The 18,602-nt window shown below is 43.7% G+C and overlaps 1 protein-coding gene across 14 annotated transcripts in view; it reads left to right on the top strand.

The window, feature by feature from the left end:
• rims2a (regulating synaptic membrane exocytosis 2a) overlaps positions 1 to 18,602 on the top strand; it is a 183,664-nt gene that overhangs the window by 72,472 nt on the left and 92,590 nt on the right. For all 14 annotated transcript variants that reach the window (XM_028579479.1, XM_028579477.1, XM_028579480.1 and 11 more), the window contains one exon: positions 17,554 to 18,503. In XM_028579479.1, coding sequence (XP_028435280.1) covers positions 17,554 to 18,503 — 950 coding nt within the window. The remainder of the gene's footprint in view (positions 1 to 17,553; positions 18,504 to 18,602) is intronic.

The following is an 18,602-nucleotide window of genomic DNA, read 5'->3' as shown; positions in this document are numbered from 1 at the left end:
TAAAACATTTTGTCTTGTCATTTCTGTTGCTATGAACGTGTATAGGGTCAAGTGCCAACAACTAAATGTAAAACTAATAATAAATACAAAATATACAGTTGTGTGGTGATGATGGGCAAAAAAAGGTTATTTAATCAGCGGGTTTGTCAGGCAGATTCCAGGCCAGAAACATGGGCAATTTCAATTTCTCTGGCTTGAGGCAGCTACAGCCCAAGATGTTTCGAGTTGCTACGGCAACAAGTGACAGCAGCCGCTAGCATTGCATTAGCGCAAGTTTCTGATTTATGATAATTTACTTGTATTATTATAATTTTTGGTACATCTAAACAAAAACAATTACCATAAACAGTCATACCCCTTGGCAATTAATTGCGGTTAAACAAAGAAACCTGATTAAGTAAAAATATTGATAATTAGACAATTATGTAATAATTGTACAGGCTAATTCACGACATCTTTTGTTATGGTTTTGAGCAGAAAATGACATATCTTTATTACATATTGTATGTTCAAATAAAATAATGTTGCACCATGCTGAATGTATATACACTATGTGATGCAGTGACTTTCCATGTGTATCCAGTAGAAACAGATTAACAGTTGAAGCTTGGGTGCCGCAATGATGTCCAGCCTCTACCACCCTGTGTAGGACAAGCAGGATTTTATTTTATGTATACTGTAAAACGGTCTAAATTACAAATGTGTTTTATCCCTGCCTCTTGCAAATATTGGATTTTTTTGCTCTACCTTTTCCAAACATCTACTGAAGAGTTACTTTCCGATATGTCTTTTTTTTAACAGCATACATTGTGACTTGTCATAGTAGGAAAAGCATATGTGTTAGTAATGACACTAACAATGGCTCTGTTCTATTCAAGTGTCCCACTTAGCCATGACAGTGAGCCAGCACGCACAACTCCAGGACCCTGAAACTGAAGCAGTCATCCTTCATTTTATCATTTATTCAGAGCAAGTCAAAAGCCAGGTCTTCTTACCCACGTGTCGTCGTCACACAGGGTGTCATGTGGTTTCCTTGGAAGGGATGACTAAGATGACGACGTCTGTTATGTGGTGATGAAGCTGTAATGTCTGGTCACAGATGAGTGCCAATCACGCGTGTCTCCTCATAGGTTCAAATACTTGGTATAAAATTAATTACCCACCAGTGATGGGGTGTTGATTACTTACAGGCTCTCCAGAGGACCCCCCCCTACCCCCCCCACTACACCCCCAACCATTCTCTGTATTATACTGCAGCTCTGTTCAACTCAAGCTGAAGTCAATAAGCATAATTACAGACAGTACTCCTGTGCTCCAAATTTGCCCCAGTGAACTGTCTGCTGGTGTGTCTGCTCAACAGAGGTGTTTTATGCTTTATTAAATTCCAGCTGTGAGGTGCACATTTTTCATGCATCTGTGTTCTTCACAATATGATAAAACAATTTTTTTCACATACACTTTGCTCCTCTAACCGTCTGTAGGGAGGGGAGAAGGAAGCAAGCAGTGGCGTATCAGTCCTGACTTGTAGCTAATCTTAATGGCATATTCTGTTGGGGCTTGGTCTACATTGAGCGCTAGCGGTGCCTCTCTTCTTAAAAAGGAGACCTAACAGGCGGTGCAGTGCGGAAGACGTATTAACCATACAGAGTATAAACATGAACACAGAAGGCACCAGTTGGTCTACTCTCAGACAGGAGGACAGAGTCTGTGCTCTTGGAGCCAATTAGTGAATACACACAGATCTGCACTCTGCCAGCTGAGCTGATAGATGTAGGGCTGCACAACTTTGTGTCCACTTCAAATTTTCCACAGCACAATGAGACTAAAGGCTGTTTTATGCTTCTGCGTTGCTCCTACGGCGTCGTGACCCTTTTGGAGTTCTGCGTCGGGGTTGCTTTGCATCGCGGTGCATTTCACCGCTATAACGCTAGGGGGTGTCGCCTGTGTCGCTCACCACTGAAACGTTACTCAGAATGGCAAACCCCATAATAATAAATAAAATATTAATCTTATTTGTTTGGCCTTTTCTTGCTTAGATTTTGTAAAAACTATCAAAAAATAGACACAGTAAAATCCATTGACCTAGTTACTGTAACCAGAAAATAAGTCTAAGGTTATATATATATGCGCAGCCAGTTTATGTCATGTTAGCAAGCAAACTTTAGCACAACTGCCCACAAAGTCCTGCTTGCTGGCGAAGTGCTAATTTCAAAACGTTACTGACATACAGTATAGACTCTTTACAAACGGATAACCCCGTCATTGGAACCAAAATATGTCTGAGTTTATTTGCAAAGCTGATGTCTGTGAACTAGCATGTTGCTACTACCCACAGTAGGCTGCTTGAAAGACCAACTATCAACACACAGGACCAGTTGACCAATCACAGTCCTTGCGGTCTGCATCACCTCGACGCGAAGTTACTCATTTTTGGAGGTGCAGGTCGGGCTATGGCGGAGGGCTTGGAGGGGGGTTCGTGGCGACGCAAAGGGGTCTGCGGGGGTACGCTGTTGATTCGACGCAGAAGCATGAATCAGCCTTGAGGGAGTGTCTGTCATCTGTTACTGTGAATGGAACTGTGCTGCACCAGGCTGTGTGCTTGTGTGTGTGGCTTAAAGCTGGCCCCATTTACATTTGTCTCATCAAGTGTCTCGTATCTGGATAAAATCTAGCCTGGTCCTACCAGACTCTGATCCATTTCATTTGTACAGAGAGTCTGGCCACTCTTGACCACACTTCCTTGAAGGCGGGTACTCTGTTGAAGTTTAAAACTATTGGATCTGCCCAGAGCCACTCTGGATCCGCCATAACCAATCGCTAACGTTTGTTCGTGACGTATGTCATGCGCATGTACAACAAGAGGGAAGACCGACAACTATCAACTTATATTTAGCATTAGCATTGCTAGCGTTAGCCTTAGCAAACTCCTCCACCACTAACAGAGCGAGCTGGAAAATCAAACTTTTCCAGAACCCCGTTGGGAGGAGGGCCACAACGTCACGGCCACCAACACAACTCAGCAAAGATTGTTCTTGCTCGGGCTTTAACTTCTGGATATTTGGCAGCGTTGCCACAACGGACTGAATGGCTTCGCTCGCATCTTTCTAGCGCACAACCTCAACGTTATTGTTCTCAGCCACTCCCTCTGTTCGCTGATTGGACCGCCAAATATTTGGCTGGAGAAAACCCAAGAATATACAACAAACCCAGACGGAGCACTGAAGGGAAATGAAAATTGAGCGGAAGTACATAGGAGGGCAGAGCCAGGCTAGATAAAATCCAGATGTGATTTAATAATAATACTTTCTTTTACACTTAGCCTCTCTGTTAGCAGGATCACCAATCTGAACACAATACACCTCAGCTTTTCTGTGCTGTATGCAAATAAAGTCATCCCTACTCCAGTCCAGAAGGTGGTGGTAGCACACCTGAAGCTGTTTGGTGACTGCCAAGAATGTAGAGGAAGAATAAATTGTGCCAGTTGTAACTAATATGCTAAAGCACTTATAAGTGCTGCTCTTTGCTCGATGCTGCAGAATACAGCCAGTTTAGCTAGGTAGCATCTATAAACCACAAAAATATGATTCAGATGGATGGAAACAAATTTCAGTGTTTCTTCCCTTATCAAAGAGAACATATGCAAGTTAGTGGCTCCTTCTACAGATTGCTTACTGATTTAGTTACAGTTTGGAGAGGAGTAAAGATTATGTATGCATCTTGGAGAGACAGATGCTTGAATACGTGTTCGACATCTGACTAGACTGCATCTTAAACCAAAGCCTGACAAGCCAGACCCACATCAAGATGTTGGTTCTGGGAACTCACCATTGGCAGAGCAGAGCAACACTAGTTGATAGATTAAACTTTTGCCGTAACCGGTCGGCAAAACTCATACACTCAACACATCTTCCTTTTTAAAGAATGACTTCAGAGCCGTTATTTGTTCTTTTCTCAAAGAAAAGCTGAACTCCAAGTCTTCCAGAGTCACGGCCAAAGCCGATTCCAAAGACCACTGTTCGCCAGCAGCAGCAGCCATCTTCTTTGTTTTCAAGTAGCTAGACGACCCTGGCTGCAAATTACATTTGCTGCCACTAGGGGGTGTCTAGATTTCTATCTTAAACCACCTTCTTGTTTCAATCTAGTGCTTTCAATCTGGCTGTAATCGGATAGCTATCAGGTCCGCCCGAAGATGCATGAAGTGGTTAAGTGTTTGTAAATGTGTTTGGTGATTTTAATATCAACAAACTGCTATATTATTTTAGAAGTTAATATAATTACTATAAGCAATGACAAGACGCCACGATAGGACTGGTGGCTTATAACTCTTAGACAGTGCATTTTTCATAGTATGACAAAAGGTTGATGTGGTGGGAAAGCTGTTGGATAACTTTACTGCCATGTATATAGCAGTTCCTAATCCAGTTCTCAAGTACCCACTGTTCTACAAGTTACTGGTCCATCTCTTCTCTTAAGGGCCGTCCACACCAAGAACGATAAATATAACCATAACTATAACTATAACGATTACAGACAAACAGCGACGTCAAGCACGCACTCACGCTCCAGCTGATAATAATAATACATACAGCAGACGTTGCAACGTACGATTACAGGAATGTCTGTGGTAATATCCTACATATTTGTGAATTTGGGTACATTTTATGAACCAAAAAAGAGTCAGCGGTCCCCGGGGCGTTGACACCGCTTCCTTCTCCAGGAAACGGCGGGCGCACAGAGCTCCAGAGGGCCGGGGGTGAGAGCGGCGTCAGATCTGCGCAGAGCACCGGAACAAAAACACCGACAGTATGACAATCACAACTAAAACACAAGATTCACTCTGTGGTTTCTGTGACAGAAGAAATACCTTTAAAGTGCTCATATTATGCTTTTTGGCGTTTCCCCTTTCCTTTATTGTGTTATATATCTATTATTATAACATTATAGGTTTACAAAGTGAAAAAGCCCAAAGTCCCCCCCAAAGGGACTTACCATCTCCAACAGAAAACACTGTTCCCAAATTGCTCCAAACAGCTCTATTGTAGTCCAGCCTTTACTTCAGAGACCAACGTGGTCACTTTGGAACACACGTTATAATGCTCACCTAGCTGCTAGCATGGCACGCCATCATACTCTGCTTCTGACTGGCTAGTAGTCCTTACCTAGGTACTGTCAGGGCACGCCCTCATACTCTGCTTCTGACTGGCTAGTAGTCCTTACCTAGGTACTGTCAGGGCCCTCATACTCTGCTTCTGACTGGCTAGTAGTCCTTACCTAGGTACTGTCAGGGCACTCCCTCATACTCTGCTTCTGACTGGCTAGTAGTCCTTACCTAGGTACTGTCAGGGCACGCCCTCATACTCTGCTTCTGACTGGCTCGTAGTCCTTACTTAGGTACTGTCAAGGCACGCCCTCATACTCTGCTTCTGACTGGCTAGTAGTCCTTACCTAGGTACTGTCAGGGCACGCCCTCATACTCTGCTTCTGACTGGCTAGTAGTCCTTACCTAGGTACTGTCAGGGCACGCCCTCATACTCTGCTTCTGACTGGCTAGTAGTCCTTACCTAGGTACTGTCAGGGCACGCCCTCATACTCTGCTTCTGACTGGCTAGTAGTCCTTACCTAGGTACTGTCAGGGCACGCCCTCATACTCTGCTTCTGACTGGCTAGTAGTCCTTACCTAGGTACTGTCAGGGCACGCCCTCATACTCTGCTTCTGACTGGCTAGTAGTCCTTACCTAGGTACTGTCAGGGCACGCCCTCATACTCTGCTTCTGACTGGCTAGTAGTCCTTAGTGAGATGTCTCACTCTGTAGATAAAACAGAGAGCTCAACACACAGGGTGAAAAGAGGAGCTGCAGCAATGTGCAGTACAACAAAAATATGGTGTTTTCTGAAAATTAAACCATGTAAACCTATTCTGATATAACCTCTAAATACAATTATGAACCTGAAAATGAGCAGAATATGAGCACTTTAAAGTAATGATGTTTAAAAATACACAGAGCTAAAGGATCGTAGCCACACCGAGGGGAAAAGTCTCGCCACTGACAGCCTGTGTGAAACAAATCTCTCTGCAGTGTCTCTCTCTGGCGTGTCATGTTTTAAATTCAGATGGATTTTGATTGGCTGTCAATGTTTCTATCGTTCATCAAACTGCTCTGAAAGTGATCCCAACGATATTGTTCTCCGCTGTCGTCATAGTTGTGGTGTGGACTCCACCATCCACTCAGAAGGATTTTTAAAACTATATATTTATAGTTATCGTTCCTAGTGTGGACGACCCTTTATAGCCCTGAACCATTTACATCCCTGACATGAATCTTTGAAGCAGTAGGAGCAGATGTACCTGAACAGTGTCAGCATTAAGTGTGAGCTCTTAAGTAGATCTGATGTGCAGGAGTGAAAATACAGAAGAAAATCTTCGCAGGACAGGGCGTACTTGAGAAATGAAGCGGGAGCACTACTTAACAGCACCATGGGAGATTTTATTCCAGTACAGAACAAGAACTGTTTGACTTTTTCCACTTTTTGAAATGCATAAATTAAAACTGATTTCAGCTTGACTGGTCAGACTGCATATTGACTCTTCAGATTTCAATGTATTTTCTTTTCAAAACAGAGGGATGCCAGGAAGGGTAAAGGCAAAAGGCAAAATGAAAAACATTCAAACTCAACCAATGCCATTCCGAGTCCTTCTCAGGGTCGCAATGTCATCACCGGTGGTCTGAAGTTGTCTTCTTGTCTCTCAGAGTGGCAGTCAGATGATCACGCCACTCAAAGCTACCCAGAGGCCTGCAGCTTGGCCCCATTCTTTACTCTATCGTGAACGAAACACCCCCAAAGGTCCTTTACCATTTCCCATCCCTCCAACCTCTGTCCCGGGAAACGCTGTGTCAACAACCCATCGCCCACCTGCCCTCCCTGATTCCATGCTCCTGTCACTCAGCTGTCACCACCGCCATCACAAACAGAAACACACTTGCGGTGTGTATCTTCAGTCCAACTCAGGTTGACTCCCATGGGAGGGCTGAGACGGGGAGGAAAGGACAAAGGAGGGAAAGCGATTGGAGAAACATGGTGACAGATGCGAGATGTGTTGAGGCAGAAGAGTGAAGAAAAAAAAGGCAGGAAGAAAGACGTTAACAGCACCCAGATACTGTCAGTCACAATACACCCACCCACATACACCGAGTAGATTTATCAAACCAGGTCACTGGAAAACAGCTACGTCGTCATGGTGCAGAACCAGGAAAAAAAAATCTTTGATCTGTTTTGTAATGCACAGAAATGATGGGGTAGAGAAATCTCTCTTTCTCTATTCCTCCCTCTATTGTTCTCTCTCCCTCTTCTGTATTTGATTTAATGACTGAAACTCTGGATAAAAATAAATAAATACATAAACCATGTAATTTGTTCAGTTTAGGGATCATAACATGTCACTGATAGGCCAATGCATGTTTGTGCAGGACGACATAAACAGAGCAGCTGATATTGGTAGTGAGAGCAACAAGGTTTCCGACTTTTCAGTCGTCACTGCTGCGCAACGGCTTGTGTGTGTGTGTGTGTGTGTGTGTGTGTGTGTGTGTGTGTGTGCGCGCTGCAACACCTGTCTTTCGATGTAATTAAAGGCGTTCCTTTGTAAAGATTATGTTGTACTACAGTATTGAAGAGAAAAAAAAAGAATATCTGAATCCTAAAATTAAAAACCTACCCAGCAAACGAATATCCGAGTAGCCCAGCCCTACTTATTTCGATGTAAAGATTTGTATATTTGTTAGGCAGAGGACCGGACGGCCAGCGGGTTGGACAGCCAGCCAATTGTAGCGATCACATGATGATGCTGTTAAACCCCAAAGTCTGCTCGCTTTCAGACCCCCAGAAGCCTTTGCAGCAGGGTCATAAACTCTGCCTTTTATCTACATCCAGCAGAGAAGTGGGGCACTGTGGGTGCAGCAGACCGTCACAAACAAAGCAGGTCATGCTGATACTACAATATCATTTGGATATTAGGAATTGCAGGGTTTCTGCAGGATTTAACCTGGTTTAATCGCACTATAGGTAACAGGGGAAATTGGATGTGTTTTGTTTACTCTGAGGGATGTCTCACACACACAGCAGCCGGCTGAGTCAGTCCTGGAAGGGAGCGTGACACTGCATCCGTAAATGGACTGTTAGGCAGATTTTTCCTCCTCTTGTCTCTTCTTCTCTGATTGCTCTCAGTTGAGACGTGCACATTCAGCTTGTTTTTCTTCCGCTCTTGCTTTCTTTCTGGTTATCTAATTTCAATAGATACCATTCCAGGATGTATTGTTGTCATTAGCGGGCCAGATTTCCTCAAAGAGGAGAGCTCTGCAACACAGCGCCACTCATTTGTTCTCCTTTGACTTCTCTCCATTATTCGCAAAGCAGAGGTGGCACAATCCCCACGGGGGCAGCGTTGCATTTTCACCTTGATTGCTTTTGGCTTCCTTATTTAACATGTTTCTCCGGCAGCAGCAGCAGAGGCAGAGCAGACAGAGCTGGTGTCACACACTCAGTCTGAAGAGCGCTGCTGCAAGACTACATTTACTGCTGCTGTCTGCAGAGCATCCATAGCCTTCTAGAAATAAAACAAGGACATTTTTTTTTAGTGCAGGAGGAGAGAGGATTGGAAAAGCAACAATGGCCTGGTTGTAGGCTGTGAGCCAGCACTGGTATTAGGTAGTTTGGATCGGACTGGACTGCTTTTGTGCACAGAAGTCCATGTGTTTGCGTGGAGCAGCCAGGCAGAGATTTGAACTGAGCTGCAGCCCAGGATCTGACATTTTACTTTCAGTAAGGCTGATTATATCTCATAATTTTGATTGCAGTTTGGGTGTAGAATGTATTATAATGCTGTGTGGTTAAATCATTTTTTTTAATGGTCTTACAATTAAAGTTAATATGAACATATGAACATTCATATTGTAAGCAGTGTGTCATGTTTTTTGTATTTCTTGTAAATAATAGTTTCAATCGATATATCCCCTGTCTATAAAGCAAAACAAAACTAAATGTAAGGCACGTTGCACGTACAGCAGGTTGTGCATTTTTCTGTAACATGAACAGTTAATTCCAACAACAGTGCAGTAGCTTTCTTTGCCGTGGGGATAATTGTCAAAGCAGCAGTGTAAAGCAGCAGCTCCATCATGACATTTTAGTTCTATTTGAATATATATATATATATATATATATATATATATATATTTCTTTTGACAGTGTCATGCCACATGTGTGTCAGGGTGTCTACACGTGCAGCTGAAGTGTTCATCAATCCTCATTGTCTTCCAATTATTGATCTTTGTGCTTGTGGTATTTATTTAGTTTTAAATGCAATATCAACATATCTTGGCGGCCAATTATTTGTGGAGACAAACATTGTCTAATTCACTAGCTATGGAATTCTTCATGAAAAGGCCACATTTTCTCTCTCTCCCTGTATCTCTCTCTTACTTTGCTTAGAAAACCTCTTCAAATCCTATCTTTGTCATTACAGAAGCTGTGAGAGGAGGGGAAGAGGAAAGAAAGGCAGACAGAATGAGATAGGGAGGCAAAATGAATCATGTAATCACAATTTTGGCTTCCACAATTAATTATGCTTGGTCACGATGCTTTGCATTATGAGTTTCTGCTCTGGTGCAATAAATCTGGAAACTCTTTGACCAATCACAGGCATTTGTTTTGGACATACTGTACTGTGATTAGCTGTTCCAAGTTCCCCATAAAGGCTACAGAGCAATTGGAGTATTTTTTTTTAAACACAAGCAACCCCAAACTGTAATATAAATTTTTATATTTAGTGTTATTTCTAAATTTATTCAATGCAATATGAATGTCAACGCCGTTTTTGTTGCAATCAAGTGCATCATACCATATTTAAAAAAACATTTTAAACCAAAGATGGATGAATAATGCAATACATAATCACAATACCAGTATTGTGCATCACGAGGATGGCGTGAAGATGGAATGTGTTTGTGTGGAGGGGATGGTTGCTCAGGGCTTTTGAGTTTAAATGTGGACGTGTTCACGCTGTACAACTAACTGATCACTAGCCTGTGTGTTGCAGATGCTCTGTGTAAATGTATGTGCAATAAGCTCCCTTTTTATTGTAAACCCACATCAAATGTTAATGATTTGCGACCGCAGGGGCTTCCTGCTTGATCTCGGGCCTTTCATCCTAGCTGAGCCAGCGCTACACACACATAAAGGCAGATAGAGTGAGAGAATGACAAAGTTAGACAACCTAGTCCATTTGCAGCCTGGGAACGGGGCTCTGGCTGTGGATGTTTCTGATCAGATCCCGTCAGAAGGTCAGAGCAGGAACACATCTGATGAGGCACAGCATGACAACCTCACTTCTGATTACACCCACAGTGTATCAGGGAATTTCACCAATTGTTTTTTTTTTGTTTCGTGTTGCGAAAAATAACGACATATAACAGTTTTAGCGTAGCGAGCATGTCAGGTCACTTCTAAGCTTTTAGGGTCACACTTTTTAATCTTACGGGCCATAGTGTAATCCCATGATTTTTTTGAGCCATGGATTTGATACATTATGCTGCTTTTGATAAGGAGAGTGTACTTTAAAAAGATGATTATAATATTGCAATTTAGAAGCAGTGGATAAGGCTGTGCTGAAAGCAAAAACAGAAGCCGTGTTTACACAGCATCATAGAGATGTCTGTGTCTTTTATGATTCTACGCCAGTATGAAGGTTTACCCCTCTGCAGCACAGAGATGCTTTGTACACTCCTGGATGTGAACCTTCTCACTCAGCTATCAGAAATGGCAGCCATTAGACCCAGAAGAACGTCAGCGCTTCAGTGTCAGCGTGAATCTTTTTAATCTCCATGTTAGATATAAAAGTCCTTCTGCCAGTAATAGAGTGAGGCCAGTGTCACCCTCCCTGAATTAAATCTTATTGTCATCACCGTCCTTGTCACCAACTGAATGAGGCCCCATGCTTCATGCACTGTTACAGCAGAGGGTTTCTATAGTTAGCTCAGAGTGGGACAACAGCAGTACTGAGGGCTGCTGTTATTCCCACAGCAGGACGTACAGAACGGTGCAGCGGCATTTTTCCTGTATTCCCACACTGTACTGCGCAGACCGTGAACATGCTCTATTGTCGGCCTGTTAGGATGATTCACTGCTGGTCGATGTTCTGCACACCATGCTGCCTGTGCTGCGGCTCAGTGCCATGTCTGTGATGACATCACACACGCATCTCGCTATATAAGGGAAAGTGATGGTGGGACTACGCTACTGTGTGATTTGTGACTTAATTATTGCAGCAGCCAGGCTTCTGTGCAGCATCACAGGCAGGCATCACAATCCCACTTCACGCTTGAGCCTGACAAGCTCGGCTGAATGCACCATGCACACCAGCTGCATGTTCAGCTGTAGGTCACAGTTAACTGGCATCTTCCCCGCTTTATTTTTTGATGCTCTTCTAATTCACACACATTGTCGATGATATTCCCCCCCTTTCCCTTTTCATATTTTGTCTCTGTATCTCTTTCTGTGCCACTGAGGATGGAATGCAAATCTAAGATCAGCAGAGTGTGTCATGGCAGAGCTGTGGAGAGCTCAGATGTATCTGCAGAGAGGCTATAACAGTAGCAGTGGCAGCCGGAGCAATGGGGGAATAATGTACAGTACAAAATTTTGTGCTGCGCCACCGATTGTATTGTACCTATTGCACTTATTGAAGGCTGGTTCAGGGCCGACAGCGTTAGCATCATGATGCAAATGCTGACAGAGCGGAGTGCGTGGTTGCTAGCTTACTTGCCAGCTGCCATAGACATTTTCTCTGTTTGGACAGGAAGGACAGACAGGGCTAAACGGGAGCAGGGAAATGTGATACTTGTGTCAAGATGAGTTAGGGCTCGTCAACGGGGCAGTTTGTTAATGTTTGTTGTTGTTGCTATGTGCATGTTCTGTGTGCATGTGTGTGTTCAGGGTGTAAGATTTCAAGACAGCATCCCAGAGGAGAGCCTGAAGCCCTGAGGATATGCTGAGAGCCAAAGTGAAGCATTTCTCAGGCAGCCAGAGCAGCACACACACACACACACACACACACACACACACACACACACACACACAGCTACAAACGCAGAGGCATGCACAAGTGAACACGTGCACACATAACACACCCCTCCATCATCATCAAGTCGCTATAAAAAGATGTTTCTCATGCTCATCACACACTCCCCCCCTCCTCCCTCACGGCGCCTGTCCCCTACTCCAGCATATAATTTCTGCTGCAGCTTCACTTTGGATTTGTGAATGAAGTGCTGCTCAGTTAGTGTCCAGGAGCAGGCCATGAATAATGCAGCATCCCTCATGTGTTTCTCCAACTGCGTCTTAATCACCAGCGAGGTTGTGTTTGTGTGCTAAGGTGGTAAGAGACATTTGTTTTGATGTGAAGCAGAAAGGAGAGGTCACTAGCTGCATCACAAAGACTTCAAATGGCCTTTTGTCTTCCTCTGTCTTTGTTGTAAATAAGGATGTGTTCATTAAAGTGCACATTAGCCATTAGTCTTGTTTTTGTTGTGCGCGGGTTTCCGCTGCCTCTTTAATGCTAAGATGTTGTTTTTGTACTCTATTTGTAAAAAAACAATCACTCCTCATACAACTGGCTTGTGGCTTATACTATCTTTTATCTTGGATTTGCTGTTGATGAAGTATTGAAATAGGTGGTGGCATTTTTCTTTGATTGATTGAAATTTAGAGGGCAGCACTTCTTGTGCCAGTTTTTTCTTTGGGAAAACCCTGCTTATACCAGGAATTCACAATGGCAAATCTTTATAATTGTATTAACCAGTTATTGAGTGAATACATATTATTTTTGTTTGAAATGCAGGCAGTTATCAAAGCTGCATTAAAAGCTTTTGACCACCAAAGGGGAGGAACTGGAAGTAGAGGTCCCAGCTGCAGTCTCCAGTTTGAGCCTATAACGCTACCTTCCCATTCAGCAGAGACATCCTGACAGAGATTGGTAATTGACTGAAAGCTGTGTAGAGCTGCACTATATATTCCTTCTCACTATCGTTGTCGTACTAGCAGGCCTTTCACATGACAAGGAATCATTTAATGTAAATTATCGCTAATAGTTTTAATATGAAAATGATCTGTATCTCAATATAACATTTAAAGCAGCATTAATAGATGTTTCTGGTCACTCTGGGGGCAGCAAAACAAGGCGTAAAAACAACACTGACATATTATCACATTATAAAGTCTCTTTTTAGCTCAGATTTGGTCTCCACTAACTCCTGAGGAAAATATCTGTCTCCTGAGCTGCTAAATGCTCCATTATATTCATTCGCTAGTTGCTAGGTAGCCTGCAGTAGTTCTATCAGAATCGGCTTAAAGACACTAAAACGCTAGATTCAGTGCAATCCCTTTTACGTATATATATTAATTTGATCAGTTGTTAAAACAACAATATTGATTAGTGCAGCTTTAAAAAAGATTTTTGGTTACACTTTACTATCTCCTAATGCTTTGGCTGGTGACACAGTAACAGTGATACCCAGTTTAGCTCACGAGACATTCAAGCTAAGTTACCGTATGCAACACTTAAAAAGGAATGATGCATCTATAATATATCTTATTCTCTTATTGTTAATGAATGATTTTCTGTCTGAGCAAAACATTCATCACAACTATATGACCTCCTGGTAACGCTAACTCGGTAATACAGTGGCCAATACAGCACCGTAAAGACAATACCTTTAAAACACCAGGTGTGGTAAAAAAAAAAACTACCGCTTTTGTGGTGGTGGCTAGAATCAACACAAACTGAAAGTTACAAATCGCCACTTTAAGTAAATCTTTTATGTACTAGTGATGCTGGAAAGCACATTTTGTACCGCACTATTGCTCAACTTCTGCCTCTCTCTAACAGCCCATATTTTAACTGTACAGTAGTTCATGAACTATACACAGCGCTCATACATCCTTCTCTCCTGAAAACTGGCACTTCACTTTAGTGAGATTATCCAGTGTTCAACATAGAAATCCATCACAGAGAACACAAAATGCCCACATTTTACAAAATTAAAGGAATGCTTCACAGAGCTTTTCCTCACCAAAATGTCATTATTATTTTGGAGGAAAAGTGGGAGAAATGTAGGAGAAAAGTGGCTTATGAATAATTGATTTTCAGCAAAAGAATAAATGCATTAATGCACAGTTAGCCTCCTCCAGGCTTTTCACCCACTTCCTGGCTGGTTTCCTTTATGACAGTCGGACAATGATAAAATGATTGATTGCTAATTTTAGAAATATGGGGCTGCTGACTGTAACCATACTTTATGCAATGGCCTCTTCCTAGCTTCATACCCCCCTACTTACAGTGCCCTTGCTTACACCATACCCATATGCAAACTCAGCCTTCAATTTGATCTCAACTACATACCTGTAAAGTTTTGTGACTGCATTTTGCACGGTTCTGTATACAGACAGACAGACACCCACCCACACACACACACACACACACACACACACACACACACACACACACACACACACACACACACACACACACCTATTTTAACGATCTGAAACGCAAGTATGAAATGCAAAACGCAAGTAGCTTTGTGGGCGGATCTTGAGTGCTGTTGCTATTATACCGGCGGATAAATGACTAAAATGGGTTGTTATTACGGCGGATTTGCCTGCCGCACGCAAGCGGGAGCTGTCCGGGATGCGGCAAAGTAATAAATGCCCGTCTTGGCCGGGTGGCGATGTTGCTTGGTGCATTTCCTCAAGTCTGGAGAGGATTGCTGCAGCCATGGAGCGTGGGCCTCCAAACACACCACCTGCACATGTTGTGCCCCTTCCTCCTCCCCCCACTCCATCTCCATCCACCCGCTCCATCAGGAGCGCATCGCACATTACTCCCGGACCAGATCCCGCCGTAGTTCAACATCTTATCTCCTTAAGTCCTCTAATATTTCCTCATTTATGTCATCAACACATCCATGATTCATGGAAATGTTGTGTAAATCACAACAAGCCACAAAGAATGCTGGGACCTTTTGAGGACTGTACTGTAAAGTGCTTCCTGATCTATCCAAACACCTGAAGCGCATTTTCAGTTATATTTTTCCTTGTAATTATGTATGGTTTACAAAAATGGGAAGTGCTGCGTCCGTCTAGATGAGAGAAGTGTATGCGCATTGTGCACACGCTACATTATGGCCAAGGATGTGCCCCTAAAATAGCATCTGAATAACGCACCACTGACTTTAGACTAGCGCCACTGACTTTAGACTAGCACCACTGACTTTAGACTAGCGCCACTGACTTTAGACTAGCGCCACTGACTTTAGACTAGCACCACTGACTTTAGACTAGCACCACTGACTTTAGACCAGGTTTTTTCTGGTCAGTGGCGGAATTGGTTTCTGAAACTGCAAAATAGCACCAGGGAACGTTTGCGCCGGAACACGCCTCCTCTTTTCACTGAACCGCCCCCGGGAGCGCAAGTTCATTCCCTATTTTACCGACGTGCGTCTGTGGAGGGAAAAGTCATACATGTTGAAGTTGAAGTGTCGATATACAAAGTCAAGAGTGCAAGATAGGGCCCACAAGGTGAAAACAATACCAGTGATGCTGTCGCAGCTGGTAAATATTCATCTTAGCAAGTTATTTTCATGCAATGTCCAACATAACAGTGCTTGCTTCAAGATTTTACATCTCTTTAGTCTTGTAACAAATAGGAGTACTCTGTCTTATCAAGACCAGGACACATGATTTCAGACAATACAATATAAATGTATGAAGTATGAGTCTAAAGTAATGATGTTATATATATTGTTACTCACTGTCTAAATTAAATTACATGTTTTTTACCAGGAGGAAAAAGGTGGCGAGATAAATAAATGTGCACCTTCGTCTGAGGATCATGAATTCAGATAGAGCTCTCTCTTCATCCCTTCATGTCCATTGTACTGTGTACACAGATACAATCTGTTAAACTCTGAATCATTTATCAATGCATTACTTTCAGTACACTGGCTGGTTCCTCATCTCTCTGCCTTTGTGCACACATGCACACACACACACACACACACACACACACACACACACACACACACACACACGCACACACACTCACTTGCACTCGCACTCACATTCGCACTATTAATTTGGAAATACAAACACGGTCATATCCAGGGAAGCTGTGTTGTTAATCTTGTGTCATCCTGTAGTTTAATAATTCATTACAAATTATTATGATTTAAGCACCTATATCAACAAAGTAATCAGATGCTATCAAAATGAAAATGAAAGATTGCCAATGGCAGTAAAAGAGTCAAATATTGGATACACCGTTATGTGTGTGAAGACTGTGCAACCTTCTAAATCAAATTCAACAATCAAACAGGATTTCCGCTGCACGAGTGTATGTTTTTCTAAAGCAAATAGGCCTACCTGTTTTTTGCATGTATTTGGAGATTTTCATTTCATTTATTTATTTAATCAACATTTCTGTAAATGTGCCAGTGTTAGCCAGTTGATAAATTTTCAACTGCAGTCCTTTGAAAAGATGTTTTGAAACCAGTGAGTTTGAATGGAGGTTGCAAAGCTGCCTGCGTTACATGACATACTCCTTGCACTTATTTCCTGTGACATCTTTAGGTAACATGCCAATTGCATGCAAAGTGTGCTAAAAGGAGAGCATCAGTCAGCTATGTAATATCTCAGTAGTTATAAACGTATTTATTTATTTAAACTTATTTCAATAATGTACCCTTTTTGAAATATTTGTGTACCCCCTGAACAGTGCAAAACATTTTTGGGTAGAAAAAAGCCCTTATAAAGAAGTACAACGCTGCGCCTGTTTAGCTGAAAAACCAACCTTGTAACTGAAAAACACTTTTGCTACCCTACATTTTTTAATTTTCTAGAATCCATCAATCCAAAAAGAAATCTCACCTACACCCCCGCAGTACTCCAAACTGTCCCCAGGGGTACTAGTACCCCCATTTGTGAAACACTGTTACTGAGCATGTAGTCTATTGCAGTGAGAAGATGGAGTGGTGCTGCATCCTGCTGCCCCAAAGTCCCATTTCTCTCTTTCAGTGTATGTGTGTGACAGAGACAGAGCAGGCTTTCATCAGGTTTTGACAGGGACTGAGGCCCACACAGTGCAGGGCAAAGTAAAGCGAAGCTATAGAGTACTGACTGAAGGCTTCTGCCTCAGCAGAGTTGCTCAGAGATGTGTGATGAAGCACTGTGAGGCTAATGTCTGACTGATACCTCACATTTCTTCCTGCACACAGGCAGACACTATATGCTCTTCGGGAATTAAATTAAGCATCAACATAAACGCACAAACCTCAGTTCTTTTATATTTTTATCAGGCTCAGAAATAAAACATGATATACAGCACACACACACATATATATATATATATATATATATATATACTTCTGTATATCAAGAGAATCAGAGAACATCCAGTTCAAAGTGGACCAACCACTAAATTCCACTCTTTTGCCTGTCTTTGATCTACAGGAAACGAAGCCCATCTGCATCCAGGGATCCAAACCAAAAATACGACCAAAGGGAGGGGGGCGACCACTCGCAGTATGCCCCGACGGACGGCGGCATGCCCAGATCACCGTCTGACTATGGGGATGGGGACCCTCGGCGGGCTCCGCGTGGCCATCACATGTACCCAGACGCAGATGCGGCACGGATGGGTTACCGGGACCGGCGGGGCCCCGGACGCTGGCACTCCCAGGAATACCCGCTGGACCAGGAGCTAGATGGACCACCCAGCGAGTATGACCTCCAGCGGCAGCGCCAGGAGGAATTCCAGACACGCTATCGCAGCGACCCAAACCTGGCACGCTACCCTGTCAAGCCACAGCCCTACGAGGAGCAGATGAGGATGCACGCCGAGGTGGGCCGCCTGCGGCACGAGCGCCGCCATAGTGATGTCTCTCTGGCTTACACGGAGCAGGACGACCCAGGCCCCATCCGGCTGTCCCGTCAGCATCTCACTGAGCGCCGGCCGCCAATGGCGGGACAGCGCTCCTACTCTGTCGACCGCTCCTCTCCTGGGCCCATTGGTCCCGGCCTCGGAGGCCACAGAAGCTCCAACCACAGCCCCCCAACGCCGCACCGTAGCCCCGTGCTGGGCGACAGATCTGGGGACCTACGGAGAGGCGACATGGGTGGAGGCGGGGATCCCATGAGGAGGCAGCAACACCACTTGGACCCCAATTCAGCTCTCCGCAAGACCAAGAGGGAGAAGATGGAGAGCATGTTGAGGAATGACTCTCTCAGCTCGGACCAGTCGGAGTCGGTGCGCCCGCCACCCCCCAAGCCCCACAAAACCAAAAAGGGAGGAAAGATGCGGCAGGTGTCACTGAGCAGCTCGGAGGAGGAGCTGGCCACCACACCGGAGTACACCAGCTGCGAGGACGTGGAGATAGAGAGTGAGTCAGTCAGTGAGAAAGGTACGGGCCACACACACCACCAACCTCACTCAGTCTGCTCTCTCTCTGCTTCTTTCTCTGTTTATAGATAGCTTTATTAAGTGTTACTTTATACCATAC

This window comes from Perca flavescens, chromosome 6 (genome assembly GCF_004354835.1).
Source record: "Perca flavescens isolate YP-PL-M2 chromosome 6, PFLA_1.0, whole genome shotgun sequence".
Lineage (NCBI taxonomy): Eukaryota > Metazoa > Chordata > Actinopteri > Perciformes > Percidae > Perca > Perca flavescens.
This window is presented reverse-complemented; position numbering and strand designations above follow the sequence as displayed.